The 21,329-nt window shown below is 57.1% G+C and overlaps 1 protein-coding gene and 1 long non-coding RNA gene across 3 annotated transcripts; one reads left to right on the forward strand and one right to left on the reverse strand.

The window, feature by feature from the left end:
* Positions 1-91: 91 nt before the first annotated feature.
* Positions 92-14,545, reverse strand: NLRX1 (NLR family member X1). 2 transcript variants are annotated; one of them, XM_067565172.1, is made up of 9 exons: positions 14,434-14,545; positions 11,482-11,615; positions 10,074-10,149; positions 8,535-8,632; positions 7,420-8,036; positions 5,115-6,532; positions 2,954-3,040; positions 2,012-2,263; positions 92-1,836 (listed from the first exon to the last, which is right to left on the reverse strand). In XM_067565172.1, exons 2-9 carry the CDS (start codon positions 11,594-11,596, stop codon positions 1,518-1,520), a joined length of 2,982 nt encoding a protein of 993 aa, XP_067421273.1. In that variant the 5' UTR covers positions 11,597-11,615; positions 14,434-14,545; the 3' UTR covers positions 92-1,517. The 2 variants fall into 2 exon arrangements, with proteins under 2 accessions (XP_067421273.1, XP_067421265.1); XM_067565164.1 differs by lacking the exon at positions 14,434-14,545 and adding an exon at positions 12,500-12,633.
* On the forward strand, positions 13,023-15,814 carry LOC137164351 (uncharacterized). Its single transcript, XR_010923006.1, has 2 exons — positions 13,023-13,317; positions 15,562-15,814. It is a non-coding gene; the product is annotated as an uncharacterized lncRNA (long non-coding RNA).
* The last annotated feature ends 5,515 nt before the right edge of the window (positions 15,815-21,329 follow it).

The raw sequence follows: 21,329 nt of genomic DNA on the forward strand, positions 1-21,329 counted from the left end.
GGCGCGACGCAGCGTGGGTTCCACCCCAGAGCACCGTGGGGAAGATTCTGGCCACAGAAGAACCGAGCCGTTTGGTAATAACTCACACTGGTGGAAACAAAGTGGTTTAGTTCATTTCAGTGATACACAGACCCGCACGACAATTATTCTAATGCGGTGTACAGGCTCCAGAGCGGCTCCCCCCAGCGGGTCTCACGCTGCCCCAGTCCACGCAGCACTCAGAGCGCAGCTTGGAGCTAGGGCATGAAATACACACACCGGTCGTGGCTCAGCTGGGTGGGACATTGCTGCCTTTAAGGACAGTTCCCTTGGGAGGTGGATTGACGTGTAATCGGCCCCAGCCCCTCCAAACACACACCCCCAGTCTCCTCCCTCTAGGGCTCTGATCTGCTTTCCCTGCCTGCCCACTGCTCTATCACCCTCCCAGGCTCCCTGCTCCCCTACTCGAGGCTCCCCTGGATCTTGCCACCCCGACTCCCACAGGATGGACTCCCAGGGCCTGAATTCCCCAGGCCCATCATTCACACCAGTGCCCGGTGGGTGGCGAATGCTCCCACATCAGAACGGGAGAGTCTTCGGCCGCCACGGTGCCTTGGAAGGAACAACTCCACAACGTCTGGGAGAGACTCAGCCCCTTGGTTGCTCACCGGCGCTCGGTTCTCTGGTGCCCTCCAGAGTCCTGCCTCCATCACTGCCATGCAAACCTGCCCTGTGCCTGGCCCGAGCCAGGGCCGTGCCATTCTCAGCCTCGGCAGAGGGCAGACGGCAGATCCCCCTCTCCTGGAAGGAAAGCAGCTTCTTGCACGCAGAGCCAGGCTCTCGACAGCCGTGGCCATGGCTGCTGGCTGTCTGGGAACGGCAGACAGGCTCCCAGCCAGAGGCACGGGGCAGCTCCCACGGGGTAATGCTCAGTGGCTGCCGCCACAGACTCTTGGCGCTGCTGTTTCCACCCCAGTTCTATCAGGGCATGGCTCCAGGCCAGCATGTGAGAGTGCAGGGCTCATGGCCTCAGAAGGGGAGGGAGACAGGAGACCAGGACCTGCATGGGAAATAGCTCCGTGAACCCTAGCACTGGGTGTGTCCATGAGGTATGTGCGGCTGTGTGACAGCACCATCGGAAGCGAGGGCAAGCTCCCTCTCCCCCCCCCCCCCCACCAGTTCTAACCCGCACCTCCATCCCGGCCCGTGGCTGCCTCCTTCTTTTCCATCGCCCAGTATTGCCTATGCACCCCGCGCCGGGCCTACAACAGCGCCTCCTGCTCTCCCGTCCCTGGGGCGTCTCGTGACCAGGCCCCCACACGCTCCATGGCACTGCAAACACTATCTGCTCTTAACTGAGACTCCTCAGCTTCATTTCACTGGTGGCCCCAGCCGCCCACGCGAACCCTGCTCTCGGGGTGCTGGTGGTGCTGGACATGTTAACAGAGTGGCTCCCTGGGACCCCGTTTAACCCATATGTCCATTACATCCCCCCCGGCTGGTGGTGCGCGAGGCCCACGGGAGAGGCAAGGCCGGTGCTAGAGGGTCCCTTGCTGGATTTTCCCCAGCATCTTCTTGACCTCGCTCTCCACCCGCAGGAATCTGGCCTTTTTCCAAGGGTTGCCCGTCTGCCGGCGGCTGCACTCCAGGTCCTGCAGCAGCAGGGTGAGGTACTGCTGGACCCGCTCGCTGTCCCAGACGTGCAGGTTCTTCTGCACCACATTCAGGATGAGGGCCCAGTAGTCGGAGACGTCGGCGCCCGCCGTGAGGAACACCAGCACCCGGACTCCGTCGCGCTCCTTGCGCAGTGCGTGCAGGGTCCGCTTGCCCTCCTCGCTGATGTCATTGAAATACAGGCTGGGGAAGAGAGAAGCAGGGTTGGGGGGTAAATCAGGCATCCCTTTGTGCCGGGGGGGAAAGCAGGATGCTGGGCTGGATGCCTGGGCAGCGGCTCCCTGGGCTGGGGTCATGGATGGGGCAAGGAGGGCATAGCCCAGGCTGCATTGGGAGGGGAAAGGACTTGGGGACTCACTGCACTTCCTTCAGCGCCGCGTGTCTCTTGGCCACCTCCACCAGCCCCAGAGCCGCCTCGTCCGTCACCGAATTGTAGCCCACGTTGAGCTCCTGCAGGTGCTGGTTCTGGGCCAGGTGCTGAGTGATCACCTCCACGCCCTGGTTCCCCAAGGAGGTGTGCAGCAGGGACAGGTGTGTCAGGGAGCTGTTGCCCGCGATGGCCTCCGCCAAGTACTTGGCCCCTTGCTCAGTCACAGGGTTGTCCGAGAGCCTGAAAACGACCCAGGAAGGGTCACAAAGGGAGAGGGGGCAGCCAGAAGATAGGGCAGTGTCCTGAAGGTCCGACACAACCTTGGCCTGGAAGTCAGCTCTGCCCAGCCCCACCATGGGGTCGCAGGGAGCTTCAGATTGGCCTGAACCAATGCTAGCCAGACCCACAGGCAGAGCAGGGGTGCAGGGCTGGGAGGGGAAGGGGCTGAGTGAAGAGTGTGAAAGGGAAATATGGGCGGCCGAGTGGAAAGACGATAGAGCACCCCAGGGGCCCGGAAAACCATCTTGATTCTGGCCCCTTTGGCAGAGCTGGGTCCAAGCTGGTTCCGGCACCTCTGACTGACCTTTAAAGGATCCTGCCCAGCATACATAACATGGGGACCAGAGGCTTCAGCATAGAGCTTGCTGGTAAGCAGACTGGACAGAGATGGCTTCTGCCCCCAGCCTTGCCTCTCAGCCATCTGTTTACCCTTTAATACTTCACACACGCACCCCAGAGTCCCCCCAGATTTAACAGGGGGCCCAACATGGGGCTAGAACCACTGCCCATGAGATCCAGAGTGCCAGGGCCAGCGGCCAGCCAAACACACTACGGATGTGACCTCACGGGCAGGGGTAGGTCTGAGAGAGAGCCCGGCTCTGGGGGAGGTAGGAGGGGGGGAGAGGCTCTGTGTTTCCCCAGCACACTCACCGCAGGGTATTCACCACACACTTCTTGTGCAGGAGCAGGTCCCGGATCACCTTGCAGGCTTCTGGCCCCAGGCTGTTGAGCTGCAAACTGAGAGAGGGCCAGAGCAAGAAGTCAGCCGTGGCATCTGTCAACCCTTCATTTCGTGGGGCCAACACCCAGCCCCTCCCCACATAAACCCCCGCTGTAGGGTGCCATGCCCGGGCTCTGGAGGGCAGAGTGGAAGTTACTGCCATACGTGGAGCGGACGTAGCTGCCTCTATTGCAGTGTGATTCACACTCAGCCACCCACTAACACCCCTTCCACCTCTCCCAGCCCGCCAGGCAGCCAGGGACTAGGCAGCAAGAACCAAAAGGGAGGAGATCTCTCCTGAGGCCGCCCAAGGGAAGAGGCAGCCTGCTCCTGTGGCCGAAGCACAAGACTGGGAGCCAGGACTCTTGGGGTTTGTTCCCAACTCTGCCACTAGGAAGCCTTGGGCGAGTCATTTCCCCCATCAGTATTAACAACACTGGCCTGCCTCCTGGGGGATGTGAGGCTTAGCCAATTGGTGTCTGTGAAGGGGCTGCGGTATTACTATTGCCAGGCCCGCCGAGCTGCGGGGCAGCCATTATAAGGTGTCCGTCACCTTCGTATCTGGGCTCTGCTTGGAAGAGAATACAATATTTCCTTCCAAAACAGGGAGCAAATGCTCCCCATTCCCTTGCAAGGGCCAGTACCAGCCAGAAGCCTAAAAGGCCACGAGCTCTCAGACAGCGTCCCAGGCACATGGGCACGAGAGAAGAGTCTCAAGCACAAGGGGAAATTCAGAAGCCCTTGCTGTGGATGTTGCAGGACAGAGACGGCTCCATCATGGATCCCCCCCGTGATTGTCTTGTATTGATTCTTCTCTGGCCAAAGGGATGGGGCATTTTTTCAGACCCGCTGTCTTTTCTTTTCCCTCTTTTTTCCCCCGATGGCAGCTTGCCACCTTCTGGTGAAAGGAGAGATTGCAATACCAAGCCCATTTAAAAACTAGACTTGGACAAAACAGGAGCAAGTGACGAGAAGAGAGTCTTGCAACTGGATTATAAAAGTCTTTTCCAGCTCCACCTTTTCTACCTTTTCTACAGCCGGACACGGTCAGGGGAGGGGGAACAATCAAAAGGATGCACGTTTCTGAACAGGCTATATTTAAAAAAAAAGCAATTGACTGCTTTCCCCTGTCCCTTCAACATCCAGTTCAAAACCATCCTTCCTCATTACACAACCCTCTATGGCGTTACTGCACCCATCTCATAGACCTTATCTAACACTCCACATCACCCATCTCCTCTGTCCCTCCGCATCATCTCAAGAGAGCTGGGGCAAGAACCTTCTGCTCTGCGGCTGCCCTTGTCCGGAATAGCCCCCCTCCTCACATTGTATCTTTCTGCCTCATTCAACTCTCCGTCTTATTCCAAACCTCATCTGGAAGCTTCTCATGACCCCCTTGTCCCCATTTCTCTCTCGCTGATATCATTCAGTTCCACAAAGATTACAGAGAATCAGTGTGTACCAAAGACCCTGCATGGAGCAGAGATGGACTACACGGTAGAGCCCAGTTAGACAGTGGGTCCAAGATACTCGGATGATCTTAGCCATTTCTTAGGTGCCCATCCTTAGATTTTACTTTAGATCAGTGTTTTCTCCCTCTCTCCACCCTCCCCTCGTTTAATAAAAAGTTAGCAGAGCGGACACATCATCATCTAAAAATGACATGAATGGATTTGCGGTGCCTTTAGACAGAGGGCAACAAAAGCAGAGGGCCTGAAAAGCACCAGGGATTTGGGAGCGGACAGTGGAAAAATGGACAAAAAAACCACTGGAAGAGCCTTGATGCCACGCAGGGTTCAAAGAACAGCCCAACGAGTTCTATAAAGGGCCCCATCGTCTAGAAGGCGTTACAATCCATTGAGACTGCAAATCCCAGCATGCAATAATCTAGCATGGCTGCCTGGACCAAGGAGCCTTGTACGCTGACTTATAGTCTCCATGGTATGTATTTTTGTATTTAAAACAGACAAGGGCAGCTGCCGTTTACACCACAGGCCCCAGGCAAGTTGCGGATGTGAGTAAAACGAAGGCATCCCCGGAGATAAATGGACGACCCAGACCCCAGGCAGAGTCAGAGAAGGAGGCACTCACTGGAGCTTCTGGCACCGGATCAGGACAGGGAAGAGAGTCTTCAGGCTGTTGAGGTCAAGGTGGCATGAGGCCAGGTTCAGCTCCTCCACCTCATGGCTGGTGGTGCCCAGGACCGACGCCAGGATGGAGCACTTGAGCGGGGTCATCTTGATGGAGGAGAGGTTGATAGCCCTGAGGGAGCGGACGGCCTCAGCCGTGAAGCGCTCGTTCTGGAACTCGTGCAGGAAGAACAGGTAGTCCATCAGCTCCGACGCGGGCAACCACTTGCGGCTGTTCCGGATCATGGTTTTCTTCATGGCGTTGGCAATCTCAAAGGCTGCCAGGTTATTGATGGAGCAGCCCAGCTGCTCCAGGATGGCCCGGTTGCGGCGCGACAGGAGCCCACCCATGAAGATGGGGAAGAGCTCAAAGACTTCGTCGTCCGGGGCCTCGTCAGGGTGGCGCATGGGGCCCTCCACCCCCAGGATGCTGGAGTTGATCTGGTCAAGCACGTCATCGTTGAAGTAGTCCTCCTCCTTGAACATCTCCACGGCCATGGTGCTGGCGATGGTGTCGCGGTCCTTGCCACTGAGCCGGCTGAAGAAGCGGGGAAAGATCTTGAGTAGACTGAAGAGCACTGGCAGGATGCGCAAGGGCAGGACCTTGGAGACAATGCTCAGCACCAGAATCACGTCCTCACTTATCTTGCCAATGACCTCGGATACTTCCTTCCCCACCCGCTGTGCCAGGGTCTTCTTCTCCCCCAGCACCACGTAGAGGGCGGCCAGGTACTCCTGCATGGCGGGGATGGTGAAGACGAAGGTGTGTTCTTTGCCCCGCTGGACGCAGGGCGTGAGGAAGAAGCGGACGACGTCGCTGTGGAAGACGTCCAGGAGGTTGAGCTCACCCTCCGTCTTCATTTCCACCTCAAAGCACTTCCGCAGGTCTTCCTCCGAGAAGCAGGTCTGGCGGGACATCACCCCCTCGTGAGCCAGCTTGCCCATCGTCTTGGCCACGTATTTTATCATGGAGACGTTGGTGGGGTCGGTGCTGTCCAGGACCTCCCCGCTGAAGTTGAGCCGCAGGAAGCTGGTGTAGATGCCCGTCAGGGTCTGGTTGGGAGGCACCGACTTGGTGAAGTAGAGGAAGTGCAGGGTGGTGCAGACCAGCCAGCAGTAGGAAGGCAGGAAGCAAGCCGCCGCAATCTGGTTGTGGCGCTCCAGGTTCCTGGAGAGCATCTCCACCAGGTTGTCCCGCTCGTCCGAGTTGCTGCCAGTGCTGCGGCTGTCACCGTCGCAGCCGGGATGGCTCAGGCGCATCTGGAAATACAGCTTCTGGAGGCTGGTGTCGGAGAAGCCGCAGATCTCGGCATAGCGGCCGACGTACTTGCTGGGGATCCGGCGCACGGCGGACGGGCGTGTGGTGACGATGATGCTAGCCTGCAACCAGAGCAGAGATGCACAGAACTGAGACTTCACGCAGACTCTCTCTCAAACCATTACTGGCCTGATCCAGAGCCTGACCTCAATGGATCCAGAGCCTGACCTCAATGGAAAACCCCCATTGGCTTCAGTGTGCTTTGGGTCATGGCCTATGTGATGAAAGGAATCGAGGTGGCCACGGGCGAGGACTGGGTGGGATTACGGTGATGCTGAGCTCAAAGCTGCTGGTTCGGATCCAGCCCAGGGCAGCAGTGATTTAACATCATCACTACCTGAGGCTGGGTGGGAAGGGAGCTTGGGGGAATCTCAGTCTGGCGGACAGATGCCCACAACCTGCCTTTTCCTGCCAATCCCTCATGCTGCAGCCCAGATGGACGGCCCGACAGGTAAGAACCGCTGGCACGAGCATGGGGCCCCTGGTGCCACCTTAGCTACCCCATCCGTTCATTCGCCTCCGACATCGACTCCCCCCCCCGCCTTCTGGATTTGCCATCTTCCATTTAGGCTGCCACTCTTTGGGTCAGGAACCTGGGTGCTCATTTCCTACGTGCCAGATCCAAACCGGGCACCAATAATTGCAGGCTGTTGAGGGAACTACCCTCCCAGCCGGCACCGACTGGCCTCCTCATTCCCAGCCTCCGCGCAGAGGCCAAAGACAGATCGAGCCATGGGGACCGGACTCCCAACGGGCTGGGGGGTCCCTCCAGCATGGGGGTGTGGGGGAAACTTGCCCAGGCGCTGCCCTGGCTTGCCCTCTGCTCCATCAATGAGGCCAGTAGAGGCCTCGCCAAGGAACGGGATTTGGACACTTCTCCAAGGATCCTCATTTCCACCCACAGCCCCTCCACAGACCCCCCCGGCGCTGGGTAGGGAGGGACGTCAACCTCAGGCAGCAGATACTTCCTCAGCAGGTTGACCACGATGGCGGAGGGAGGCACCGGCTCATTGGGATCGCCGCACAGCTCCGTGCCAGCCAGCCGGAAGTCCAAGTTGAGCTGCTCCAGGCTGTTGAGGATGACGAGCACCTTGAGGTTGGCGGAGCCCAGCAGCGGCGCCACCTCCTTCAGGTGCAGGTACTTTTTGGTGACGAGGCGCCGCAGCGAGATGGGCACGTTGCTCTGGGAGAGGTCCTCGCAGGAGAAGGGGATGACCAACTCGAAGCGGGGCAGGCGGCCGTGGCACCAGTCCACCACCATCTTCTTGATGAGGGTGCTCTTCCCCGTGCCCACCGTGCCGTAGAGCACCACGTTCTTCACCTGCTGCCCGCAGGCGTCCACGTCGAAGAGGTTCTGGAGGCCGATGGTCCGGCTGCAGGGCGACTGGAGCTGGTTCAGAATAGTCAGACCAGGCGAGGGCTTTAGGATCTCCTCCAGGGAGCTCTCCCTGATGACCGGGTCCACGTGGACGGTGTCCAGCGAGAAGGACGGGCCGAACTGCCTCTCCTCATTGGGCTGGTGGCTGAACCAGTCAGCCAGGCTCTTCCGGTGCTTCTGGATGGCGTCTGGGGAGTAGAGAGAGAGACTCACAAGTAGGGGAGAGGAGTTGTCTCCTATTTCCAAATTGCTGGAGCCCCTCCAGGTCCCATAGAGCTACAGTCCCTCGGGGCAGCCCCAGGCACCGGCTGCTCCAAGCACTAAAAAAAAAAAAGCCCATTAACCCCCGGATCCAGCTAGCTCCCCAGATTTAATGCAGCACTCGTGCGCTAGCAGGGCACCGGGGCATTGTGATCTCCCACCTGGCACTGTCCATGCCCCCAGCCCAGCCTCTGCTGCCAACAAGGTACCTTTAATGGTGCTTTGCATAGAGGTAGCATTTCCCTCTCCAAAGACCTCCCAGCACTCTAAGAGGATTGGGGGTGGGGATCCCTCGTTCACACAAAGAGGCGCAGTGGGGAGCTCCCTTCCCCCAGGGCCAGTCCGCGACAGAACGGGAAACAGCAGCTCAGCACTGCCCCTCTATGACGGAGCCCTACAGCAAGAAGACGCCCCGGGGGGCTTACCCGAAGAGGCCACGTTCCTCAGGGCCATCTGGCCATGCTGGGTGGAGCTCGGCTGAGACGGACTCTCCTGGAATCCTTCTCGGTAGCGAACAAATCTCCTGCAAGGCAGAGAATTGTTGAGGGAGGGGGGCAGCGGTTTGTCCCAACGGCCCAGAGCTGGGAAGGTTGCAGCGTGAGTGGATCTGGAGGGGAAGTCAGTTCGCCTGCCAACCGCCCTAGCCCTTTAGCCCGGGGCCGTAGGGAAACCACCTCCCCCAACCCTGCCGTTGACAAAACACGTCCAGCAGCTTCTGCGCAAACACAGCTATGCGAGAAGGTCTGGGGAAAGCACAGCTGCAGCATCGTAGGAAATGGGGATCCTGGGGACAACCAGCCAGGATCCACGCGTGCCCTGCTCCTTCCCACTCAGCCCAGAGAGAACCCTACCGGTCAGCTGAACGCTGAGCTGCAGAACGTGCCCACTTTCTCCTCAGAACAGGTCCAGCCCCCGCAGGATCCAAGCAGGCTTCCCCCAACCCATCTGTCTCAGGCCTGCCATCCAGAGGCCCATTCAGGAGCTCAGCCTCCACTCAGGCACCGGCCTCTCTTCTGAGAGGGAACGAGGGAGAAGCCTGCTAGGGCCGGGGGCTGTGTGTTACATGGGCACTTGTCCACAGGGAACAGGCCTGAGGCCAGCCACATTTCACAAGGGCCACCAAACAGCGACAAGCCACCTTACATAAAAACATGAGAACGGCCGGACTGGGTCCACCCAATGGCTCATCTAGCCCAGCACCTTGTCCCCAATGGGAGCCAGATGCTTTGGCGGGAATGGGCAGAACAGGGCAATTATCGAGTGATCCATCCCCTGTTGTCCAGTCCCCGCTTCTGGCAGTCAGAGGTTTAGGGACACCCAGAGCATGGGGTTGTGTCCCTGACCATCTCCACTGATTGCCATTGATGGATCTATGCTCTGTGAACATATCTAGTTCTTTTTTGAACCCACTTATCATTTTGGCCTTCACAACATCCCCTGGCAATGAGTTCCACAGGTTGACTGCATGCTGTGTGAAGATGTACTGCCTACTGTTTGGTTTAAACCTGCTGCCTGCTAATTTCATTGGGTGACCCCTGGTCCTTGTGCTGCATAAAGGGGTAAATAACACTTCCTGATTCACTTTCTCCAACCAGTCATGGTTTTATAGACCTCGATCATACCCCCCCCCCCCAAATCTCTTTTCTCAGCAGAACAGTTCCCCACACATTGCTGAAGGTGAACTATTCCGCTTAGAAAAGAGACTAGGGGGTTTGAATGGGTGGCTTAGAGGTGACAGGCTTCCATAACCTGTCCCCAGCCTCCCAAGTCAGCTAGTCCCTCTGAAGGATTAGTAAACAGGCCCAGATGAAAGGGCCTCAGCAGTCCCCTCCACCCACTAAACTAACACACACACGACTAATTGCATTACATGTGGGGAACTGCCTTGGCCCCGCCTCTTACTGTCAGGTCCCCTTTACTTCATGCCCCTGCCAGCCGCGCCAGGCCCAGGGTGGGTGCCCTACCTGAAGTGGGATATTTGGGAGCACAGCCTGCCATCCGTGTGAAGGATCCTCCCGAGGATAAAGTTGCTCCTGGCACCTGGAAGGAAGGAAGGAAGGAAGGAAGGCAGCCGGTCAGAGAGAGCAGGAGCCAGAGAGATGCAGGCTGCTGCCCATCGCCTGCTACACGCACCCCTTTGGGTACCGACTCCCACTCAGCACCCACCCGCCTTTGCACTCTGAGAAGGTGAAGGAAGGAGCAGCAGCAGCCGAGGCCCAGACAGCCAGGCTGTTACGTGCGCCAGCACCTTGCATTCTGATGAGGCTCTGGATCCACATGGCCTGGCCTGGCACATGCTCCACATAGGGTGTATCCGTGCCCAGCCAGGGAACAGGATGCTAAGGCAGCGACGTTGGATTCAAGCCCCAGGGATCCCACTAACTCCAGTGGTAGCTGTGGGGTGCTTAGCGCCTTTAAAAAGCGAGCTCCTTATAAATGCTAAGTTATGAGCAAGTATTGAGGGCACCCCATCATGTGAGCCTGGGAATACTTCCCGAGCAGCAGTACAGCCTGACCTGCAAATAACATCCCAGGGAATTCCCCTTGCTGAGATCTTGGTCTCCTGGTGCCAGGACCCAATCTAAGGCATATGGGAATATCCCGCACCCTCCCACCCCCTGGTTATCCACTCAGGACTGCATTTGAAACTTATTATCCCAGCATTTATCTCTTTTCTACCACTGTCCATCCACGGATCTCAAAGCACTTCACCTCAAAGGACGTCAGTGGCATTAACTCCATTTTACAGATGGGGAAACCGAAGCACACTGTAGCAAAGTGACTTGGCCAAGGTCACCCAGTGAGTCAGTGGCACAGCTGGGAATAGAACCCAACCGTCCTGTCTCCCAGCCTCCAGCACTGGGCGGCCTCTATGTAAACTAGAAGGAAACACCAAGCACCAACATCACCTCCCTGCCAGTAATGATGCAATTAGACATGACATAACTAGGCCAGCGAGTCTCCTCTGATAAAGCAGCACAGACCGGCTGCAGCGTGAACTGGGCCCAGACAGAACTGACGCCATCCTGAAGAACCCAGCACCCTCCCTTACACCCACAGCGCTTTTGCCTTGATGTAATTTCATCAGCAGGCAGTTTATACACAGGACATGGCTGCAACTTGGCCACAGTCACCAGGTAAGTCGGGGCAGAGCTTCCAGCCCCTTGTTATAGCCACTAGACCCGCCCACCCTCTCAGAGCCAGGAACCAGGCAGCCTGACTCCCCTGCCCCACGCATCCGGTCATGCGACCACGGAAGGCAGAATCCAGGGATTATCCATCTGCGTCAGGACCAGGGAGCTGCGGATTTCACTCCAGGGGGATTGGGCTCTGCGGCATCTCCCCTCAGCCAATTCTAATACAGCCGCTTACCTGGTGCAGTGCTGGGAGAGGGCAGCACATGTGTAATCTCTCGGCCTCTTGTCTTGGGTCCCTGGATCCTGCTCCAGCTGGTCCCAGCCTGGGGCAGACATCTTGGGCACCACATGGCAGGGAGCCTGCCTGGGCTGAAACGCAGACAGAGATCACTGGGAGGAGGCTGACCACCCCACAGCGCTGCACCAGCCAGACAGGCTAGGAGCCTCAGTGCCATCATCCAGCCGTGTGAAGAACCAGCATCATCTTCCTCCTGGGGCTCTTACACCAAGCTGCACCCCCCAGCAGAGGATCAGGCCATCCACTCAGTTTTATAGCCTGGCTGCAGCACTGGGGTGTGGGGGGGTTCCTTCCTAATCCCTGCAGCGGTCAGCTGGTGCCCTGCAGCTTTTACTGCACTCCCAGGGCCTGACCCTCCTCTCACACTGATTTAAATGGATTTACACAGGGAACTGGCTCACGGGAGTGGGAAGAGAATCGAGCCCCTTGTACTGGAGGAAGTTGTTTGGTTTTTTTGCTACCTCAGTGACAGGCAAAGGAGGGTCTCTGGGGCAGGCAAAACAATGGTTCCGGCATATGAGGCTCTTCACCAATCACCCTAGGGTGGGGCCACAGCTGTTCTCAGTTAGTTCACTTGGGGGAAGGGGAGGAAAGCGACAGAGGAGGAGGTGAAGGAGTAGTGTCACCCCCCCCCCCTTCCCTGTATTCAAAATCAGCAGTCAGCCCCCCCCGGAAAATCATGCTACTTATGTAATGACACCCAAGTCTTTCTTCCTTTGCCTGCTGGGGTTGCAGGCTTCTCTCCCAGCTGGGAGGCTGCACAGGTACTGTGGGAGCTGGTGCTGTTTATTCAGTTACTACTGAAAGCTGAGCGTCTCACCCAGCTGGGAGGCTCCAGGGGCTGGGGCTTTAAGAAAGCGACCAGAGAGAGTCATGCTGACGTGGGGATGGTTGGTGGCACTGTTTGACAGGGGAGGGCAAGCTACACTCTTCCCCCCCACCCCCCTCCAAATACCTGCGTGGTTACAGGCTTGTCCCCTGGTCCTGTCAGTGGCAGAAGTCAGGGGGAGGACAGGATGGTGGCTCCTTTTCTCCCAGACCGATCCCAGGAGCCCCGCTGGCTGCATGCCCTCCCCACCCTAGCACGGGGAGGAGACTGTCGCCGGCTGCATTCCTGTCTCTCTCCAGTGCTGCACTAGCAGCCGGTGCACAGCCCTCCTTCCTGGGGCTGCTGGGCTGGAGGAAGGACACCTCAGCTGCAGGGCGAACATGCTGGGGTCAAACCGGAGCCTCCTCCCCTTAAAGCAGCAGGGCAGAGACTTGAGCTGCCAAGCGGAAACCTGGCTTCACGGGGAGCACCCTGCCGGGGCCTGCCTGGGAGCTTGGGGGGCCAAGGGCAGCCTGGAGCAGGGGGTGCAGCTGCCTGCCCCTTTCATCAGGGCTGAAAGGATACACACCGAGCAGCTGGGGCCCCAGCTCTGCACACCTGTTGACTGCAGTCAGTGTTTATTGTCTCCAAGCAGGGTAACTGGAGCAAGAGTCACATTTAAAGGGGAACAAGCTTGTTTCCAGCCCAGACAGCTGCTGCCAATTGCCGAGTCCTGGATCCTTGTGAGCAGTGGGACTAGAAGAACATTTGTGTCCAGGGAACACAGGGCTCATCCTCTCTCAGTGGATTAGCACCAGGCTCTGGCCCAGGCCATGTCTGACTGTATCCTGGGCAGAAGGCACTGGGTATTACCTCTGCTCCTGACGCTTGGCAGTGCTGGGCAGGGGGTGCCAGCCCCTGGCCTGCTCCATCTGCACTGCCAGGCTGAGAGAAGCCGGCTCCAGGTGAAGGAAGGGAGCGGTCAGTCATTGCATCTGGGGTTTGGCTGGGCCTGGGGGCAGGAGATCACTGGTAGATGTAAGGCAGTCACTGAAGGGTTAACAGAGGACGTGCTAGCAGGGTGTCTTTCCCTCCCCAGCCTGTCATTACCCCAGCTGGCAAGCTGCTGGGTTGGTGACAGCCTCAGACTCGTGTCTCTTCTGATTGTGCAACAGCCACAGAGCAAAGAAATCTGCCCTGCCAGGGAAGCTTATGGAAGCTCCATGCTCTCCTGCGCTGCCCCCGTGAACAGGGCCGGAGCTGTAATAACACACCTAGCCCTTCCAGAGGCTTTTCATCCATCCAGCTCAGAGCCCTTTATGAAGGAGAGTCTGCATCGCTCTCCCCATTTTACTGCTGGGGAAAGCGAGGCACGGAGCAGGGCTGTAGCAGAGGTGAAGCAGAACCCAGAAGGTCTGGATCTCGCTTCCCTTGTGGTAACCACTAGACACTTGTCAGCAAGGCAGGGATTAGAACCCAGGAGTCCTGGCTCCCGGTCTGGTGCTCAGTGCCACCCCACTTCCTGTAGCTCAGGGGAGCCATGGAATTAGAAAGTTGGGGGGCTGTGAAGGCCACTGCCTGGGGGTCCCAGCTGCTCTTGTTCTATCAATAGCCAGACAGGGATGTTAGTTATTTGGGGACAAGGGGTTTCCTTCTCCAGCAAGGGGCATGTTTGGGGTGAAACCCAAACGAGGTCACCATGGCCCTGAGCCACCAGCTTGGGGACTTTCCCCTGCAGCCTCTGCCCAGGGCAACCCCAGGAGGATCAGCACAGAGGTGCAGAGTCTCAGCTGCCGTGAACCCCGCAGACCCCACTGCCATCGCCTAGGAGAGATGAGCCAGCTTGCTGCTCACCCCGTCCTGCAGGGTGCCAGCCACCAGACAGCAATGCCGCAGTCATGGCCGTCAAAAACTGGCCCCCCCTGGCTCTACGCCCAGCCCACCAGGGAAAGCCAGAGATGCAGGAAATCGGGGATCTGACTTCTGAGCCCCTCTGTGCTGTGACTCGGGGGAACAGGGACCAGACTGCCTCGCAGAGCAGGAACTGAAGAGAGAAAAGACCCTGGGAGATCAAGAGTTACCTGGCGTGTGATTTCTCGGCCGGCTGCTGTTTGTTAGTCCGGCAGCCTTCGGTCTGTTTGGAATTGCTCTTCCGCACCCGTGCCTTTGTCCTGGGCCATAGAGAGTCCCTCTCTTTCCTTCCTGTGGTTTTATTTCTCTCGCTCAGAGCTTCTCTCTGGCTGCTTCTTTGCAGCTGCAACTTCCTGCAACACTGGTCCATCCCACCGCCCGCCCTACCGCCGGGGCAGCTGCCAAAAATAAGCTGGGAGGGTGAAAACACAGAGCAGGAGGAGCGCAAGAGACGGCTGCTCCATTAGCACAGCAAAAGTTATTCCTGTTCACAAAGGCCAGACCGTCAAAGGTCAATGGGAACCCATGGTAGTTAGGAGCCTAAACAGCTTGGAGGATCTGGGCCAAAGAGGCGGATTCTGATTCCATGCTGGTTTCACGCAGCACTCCAGATTGACACCTGTAGAAATGAGGGCAGACTCAGGCTCGTGCTGAAACAACTTTAACAACTGTGCTGTGCACAGTGCGGGTTAATTGCACATCACAAACATAACATGGCGCCCTTGAGTTAAGCATGGATTCGAGAGTCCACACTAATCCACAGCTCAAACCCTGGCGCAAGCTCTCTGCCAGGCCCTCCTGCTATTTCCCCATGTGCGTAGTGATCATCAATATGCCGGCAGTACGGATAGCTGCATTGGGCTTTAGGGACCCACACAGGCAATGCTCCTGCCTAGAGAGTGGTGAATTGTTCGAGTTGCTTAACACAAAGCGCAATAATGACTAACTGTGGAGGAGGCGGGAGGGCAGGGGCAGGACAAAGGGAAGGAAATACAGCTTTTAGGCAATCTTTATTTTAGCCGAGTCCTGTTTAAAGCAGGGACCATCTTTTTGTCGTGTACATACAGCACCTAGCACAGTGAGACCCCGATCCCTGACTGTGGCTGCTAGGCACTGAGATAATATCAGCCAGCGATAACAATGATAAGAGCTGCTATGGGGCAAAACCTGAAGAGCAGGGACAAGGCCATCGCAAGGATTTTGCAACCCACCTGGTTCTGCTTTGTGGGAGCAGGGAGCAGCAGGCAGGAACACGTTTGTGGTGGAGTCATTCTCCATTTCCTCCCTCTTTTTTGCAGGCCCAGCTCTCTTTTGCGGTTTGGCGCCCAGGAACCCAGCCGGCTCTAGGGAAGGATTCGCCCTGGGAAGTGACTAAGGGCCTTTCTGGCTTTTCCTGTCAGCCCAGGCGCTGAATGAGAAGGGTAAAAATGCAACAGGCGTCCCTGCCACTGCCTAGGGCATTGCACAGCTGATGGTTGCTGCAGCAACCCTAAGGAGCACTGGATGTGGGATGCCCCCAGGTGCTGCAGTCCCACTCTCTCCCAGTTGGAAGTGGCACAGGGAATGGGTCAGGCATGCTTGCTGTAGGGGCGGGGTGGCTTTTCCAGGCCCAGGAAAGAAGCAGGGGCATTGGCTGGGGAAGCTCTCAGACATGCCAGTCCCAGCTTCTCCCATCAGGAGCGTCATGGGGAACGGTGCCAGCCCTGGGTCATAGGCACTTCCTCGTCTGCCGTCTTTCACTGGGGGAAGGGCGGAGTTCAAGGCCCAAAGGACTAACACTGGCCACGGATGACCGGGAGACCTGCTTATAAACTTGACAAGAGAAGCCTCTCGTCTTCCCAGGGACAGGGGGGAGCCTCTTGCTTCCTGCCCTGGGACGTGATTGTTGGATTCATCCTCCCCCACCCCACGGAAGACAAAGCTGGGTCATCACACAGCATCTGTACTGGACCCCACAGAGCAGGGCTGCCCCCCCAACCTTCGGCTGGGTCACTCCCAGGTGCAGTCAGGGGTTCTCCTCCGTCAGCCAAGATGACACCCACGCACTCTGGAGCCCGAACACTCACCACCACACTCACGCACCCCTGCCCACGCTCCGTTCGACTCCGTGCACGTGCGCCTGCACCTCCAAACACACAGCAACACACACACACACTCATCCCCCGATCCCTACACACAATACACAGGAACTCACACCTGCATCCCCCCAAACAAACACACACACACACGCTTCCATAACCACCCAAAACCATGTGCCCACACTCATCCCCCAGCAACACACATTCCCAGTGGCAGGTACACGCTCACAAATACCCTACCTAGAGCCCCTACACACACACACACACACACGCATGTGCGACCTTCAGGCTCCCAGAGAGGAGAGAGGCACTCTGACCTGTACGGTATAAATTTAGGCTTTATTAAGGGTGTGAAAGCCAACAAGTACAGCTGGCATCGCAGTAACACTGAATTAAACTGCAAAACATCTGCCTGGTGGCTGACTCCTGTAAAGCTCCAAATCCGAACAGTGGACGAGATTAAACTAGCAAAGTCTCTGCAAAGAAATCACCAGGAAGTCAGGGAATACAGAGACTATCCCTGCATGTGCATGTGTGTATACAGCAGAATCCGCTTCACTGACCCTGCCCCTCGCAGGGAAAGAGACAGGCCAGCATCCCACGGGCAGCTCTCGGACTGGGGGCGAGTTGCTTCCATTTCACAGATGGTTCCGAAAAGAGACACAGAGAGCCGGGTTTGGGGAAACGACAGGAAAGTCATTGGGACCCATGTAGCCACCTTCATTGAAGAAACAGATCGCAGACGGTGTCATGAAGGCGGGCAGAGAGCATGGCACGCCTGGCAACGACCACAAACAATCTGCAGCTGGTGCCATTTAAACACTCCCTGGGCCTTGTAGCCGGGGTTTGAAGTGCACTGGTTTTGGCATGCTGTCCCAGTTAGACAGGCCCAGGAGGTGGCCCGGGACATAGATGCTACTGGCCATACCTCTCTATGCGATACACAGACACACGCACTCCCTGTACGAACCCATCTGTACATACAAACACAAAGAACACGTGAAAAGGGATTTAGGAACACACACACACCCCCACCAGCCATGGTGACATGTCGATGGGAGACATGGAACAGCTGAGATAGCCATGGGACCCCCTCTGGCCTGGGAGCTCACCTGATGGCTGGATGACACAAACTTTGCACCCACACAATGAAACGAAACCCATTTATTGCCTGATTCGAGGGGAGGGCGGAGCCCTGGAAACGCTCCCCCTCATGGCCCAGCCTCCTCCCTTTGCACGCCTTAGCACCAGTGGTTTGATTGTGAATCTGCTTCACTTATGCGTGTGAGTAAGAGTATCTGGACATGCATGAGTGTGCCAGACTGTATGAGAGTGTGTGTGTGTGTGTGTCTGCTCACGAGAGCACAGAGAGAGCCAGGCTGCGCGTGTTGCATTCATGCCTTTGGATGGGAGTAGCTCTCCCGGTGGGCGGAGCAGTTTTACAGAAAGGCTAAACACATAATATCAGCCAGGTTATGTTGCAAAGGACAGGAACCCTCCAGGAATTCAATTAGCAGCCGGAACAAGGACTTGCTGTCCATTCAAAGTGCATTACAGCGGGGGTTCCCAAACTTTTTGCTTGGGTGATCCACCAATCACGTTTTGTCTGAGGTACCGTTACATTGACACATCCTCTGCCCCAGCCCCGCAACCTGAATCCTGGCCCCGTGTGTGGGGAGGTCCTGGGGGAGGGGCTGGAGACCAAGCCTTCCCTGATCTCCCTCCACAGAGGCGACTCCTGGCCCGTGGGGCTGGGTCCAGCTCCCTGCTCTCGGCACTGCGACCTTTGCACCGGTCACGACGCCTGGAGTGGGGAGCCAGGCCCAAACCCATGTGCCAGGAGCAGCCTCTGTGGGGTGAGTGTAGGGTGGGTTTGTCTAAAACACCCACCCTCCTCCCCGGAGCCCCCTCTCTGCACCGGGCGGGGAGAAGTGTATGTTTGCCTAGGGCCCAGTGATGGTTTAATCCAGCCCTGGATGCGGCGACCCATCGGCAATATGCCCGTGCCCCACTGGTGGATTGGGACCCAGCGTTGGGGAACATTACGGGAAGCGATAGGACTGGAAAATGGAGTGGGCGGGAACAGAGAACCTCTGTAGCCCTCACCTCCTGATTACCCACAAAAGACACGCCCCCGACCTACCCAGAAATGGGGGGGCCACCCCGGGGTGCCACACAAACCGACCCGGCAGGCCACGTATCAACGAGCAGCAGGCATTACTACCGTGCACGGCGGGTCACAACGGCCTGACCTCTCCCCACCCCGCCGAGAGGAACACAACTCGCCGTCCGCACCGCCTGGGTCTGGCACGCTGTGACGCTAGGGGAGACAGGGGGAAAGCCCCTCTCTGCCTTGTCTCCCCAGGGCCAGGAGAGGTAGGGCATGGAAGGAAGGTAGGCAGGAAGGAGAGATCAGAGGGACAGGGTCCTCTGTTCTCCTGGTCCAGAACCAGAACTGGGGCTGGAATCAGCAGGGAGCAACATTAAACCGTAGGAGGCCACAGACAGGAGGCAGGATGCCTCCTCCTCCCCCTAAGCGTTCATTTCACCTGGCAGCTTAGCGCCAGGGCCTGAGGTGCCAAAGCCAGACCTACTCCCAGGCACCGGGGCCTTGGTTGGAGCCCATTTCTAGTTCACACACTCAGCTCCACACCCCATCTCCCGCACTGGACCGCGAGCCCGGTCTCTGCCACGCACACTGGGCTGTGCAGGGGGGAGGCGCGTGGTCTCTGAAGCAGCCATGAGTGGCAGTGACTTGCTGAAGCCCCAAACCCATAACCGGGCAGATGTGCACCAAACGACACAGGTGCAGCAGCCCACTCTGGGGTGGAACTGTCTGACACCGCACAGCAACACTGCATAGCAACTTAGAGCAAGACACAAAAGAGGATCCCGCCTCTGATTGCAACTGCTAAGGACTTTAGGGAGGTGGAACATAGCTACCTGAGCTGCAGTTTGGCCAGGATCCCAAGGCTAACGCCCTGACTGACAAACAAACCAGGAGATTGCAGTGTGTAGGGCCTGGATTTTAAGGCTCAGCTGAAGGACATCTCTCTGACTACAAGCTCCCCCTAACGGCACGTCGGGGGCGTGAGCTCATATGGCCTCCAAAGGGAAGAACAGCTCCTACAGATCCTCCACCACCACACCCACATGGCCGTCTTCCTTCCAAACAGTCACCAGGCCTGACTGATTAGCATGCAGGTCCTGACTGCTCCCCACAGAGCAAGGTGCTTTGATTGCAGGCATTGCAAGTGCTTCGAGCAGCGCAGGAAAACACTCAGCTCTTGACACCGGCTTGTCAGCTGCTGCAGGGGAAACGTGGAATATCGAGCTGAAGACTCGACACGTCCGAGACGGGAGGAATCATTTTCAAGTCGTTCAGCTCGGTGCCTCCTACATCTTCCCCAATCTCAGCTGAAATCGTCTTCTCTTCTCCTTCCCCCCTGAAATTCCCTCTGCCACGAGTTATTTGCCAGTTTACTCATGGATCATATTTAAGCACCTATAGCAGTGTTTCTCAATTAAATTTGGCCACGGAACCCTTTTGAACTCGATAAATAATTGCGGAACCCCCCAAACTCTTAACAGTATTTTTACATATGGGCCAAAAAAAATGTCGAAATAAGCAAATTATATACAAACAACTAGGTCAGCGTTTCTCTATTAAATATAAATTAAATTACACTTACACTCGATACCCTCCACCGAAAAATCCGGGACATTTTCCCTTTTTCGATGGCGCGGAGAACAGCTGCTCGCGGAATCCTAACAGTGTTCCCGCGGAACCCCAGGTTCCACGGAACACCAGTTGAGAAACACTGACCTCTAGCTTTACAGAGACACCATTTCAGGCGTACACTGAACTCAATCAGCTCAGACAAGGGCAGATCCTTGGCTGACGTGACTCAGCACAGCACCACTGCACTCACTTTATGCCGATTTACGCCAGCTAAACCGCTCTCTGCACAGCGCTCCGCGCTACACAAGGGGAACGCTGTTTCGGGCTGACCACAAATGCAGTTTTAACCACGTACCCGTTTTCTGTTACTGATTAGGGGGCTCAGAGAGGTTTGGAAATTTGTTTGTCTAAAGCTATTCAGGGCTTCCCTGACAGAAGCACATGACTTGAGGGCCCGGGGTCACCAGAAAGGGCACGGCCTCTGTCCTGGTGTGAGTATTCCCCCCCACCAGTATCTCAGCAATGCTGTAATTCCACTACAAGGCCAAACTATAAAAGGGGCATTGTCCTATCATCAGCCCCAAGCGAAAACGTCCTCCCTGCATTGTAACACGACAGGGGGTTATTAAACATGAAGGGGAGCTCATTTACTTCCCACCTTTTTGTGCTACTCAGGTCCACGTCCTGCTCATCACAGTGGGGTTGGCCTGTCATTGCCTCGCCCTTGTGCCGTCATGGTGCAGGGCCAGGGGAAAACACCTCCATGCGGATGCGGCCGGACTTGTGCACAGGTGACGTGCACAGGCGTAAGTGACGAAGCAAAGTGCAGGTGAACGGGGGAGAATCAGACCCAAGTGGTCTGCAGCACAGGGCCTCTGGGGACTGGTTCCGATTTCACACTGGCGCTGCAACTCCACTGACCTCAATCACTGGGCCAGATCCTCCTCTCACCCCAGCCTAACTCCATTGGCTTCCAGGCCGCTGCTCCCCATTCACACCAGCGTAGGAGAATGGAGAACCCGCCCTTCACTTTCCGCCATTTACGCAGCTCCCGAGGAAGCTGTTCAGTTTCAGCTCATGGCTAGCCAGGTTTGCTCCTTCACTCTCCGGCTCTTGTGTAGCAGTCCAATGTGGCAGGGCCGGGGCGGCAAACCCATCAGGGGCGGGAAGCCTGTTTAAATCCAAACCTACCCTCCCACCCCCCGAAACAACAGTAAAAAAAAATCAATGTAATGTTTCTATCAGTATTATACCCTGCCAAATCCCAAACGCAGAGGCCTGGTCTACCTGCATCCTTCCACGGAGC

This window comes from Emydura macquarii, unplaced genomic scaffold (genome assembly GCF_026122565.2).
Source record: "Emydura macquarii macquarii isolate MOO-44397 ecotype Brisbane River unplaced genomic scaffold, CSIRO-AGI_Emac_v2 contig_312, whole genome shotgun sequence".
In the NCBI taxonomy this organism is placed as follows: Eukaryota; Metazoa; Chordata; order Testudines; family Chelidae; genus Emydura; species Emydura macquarii.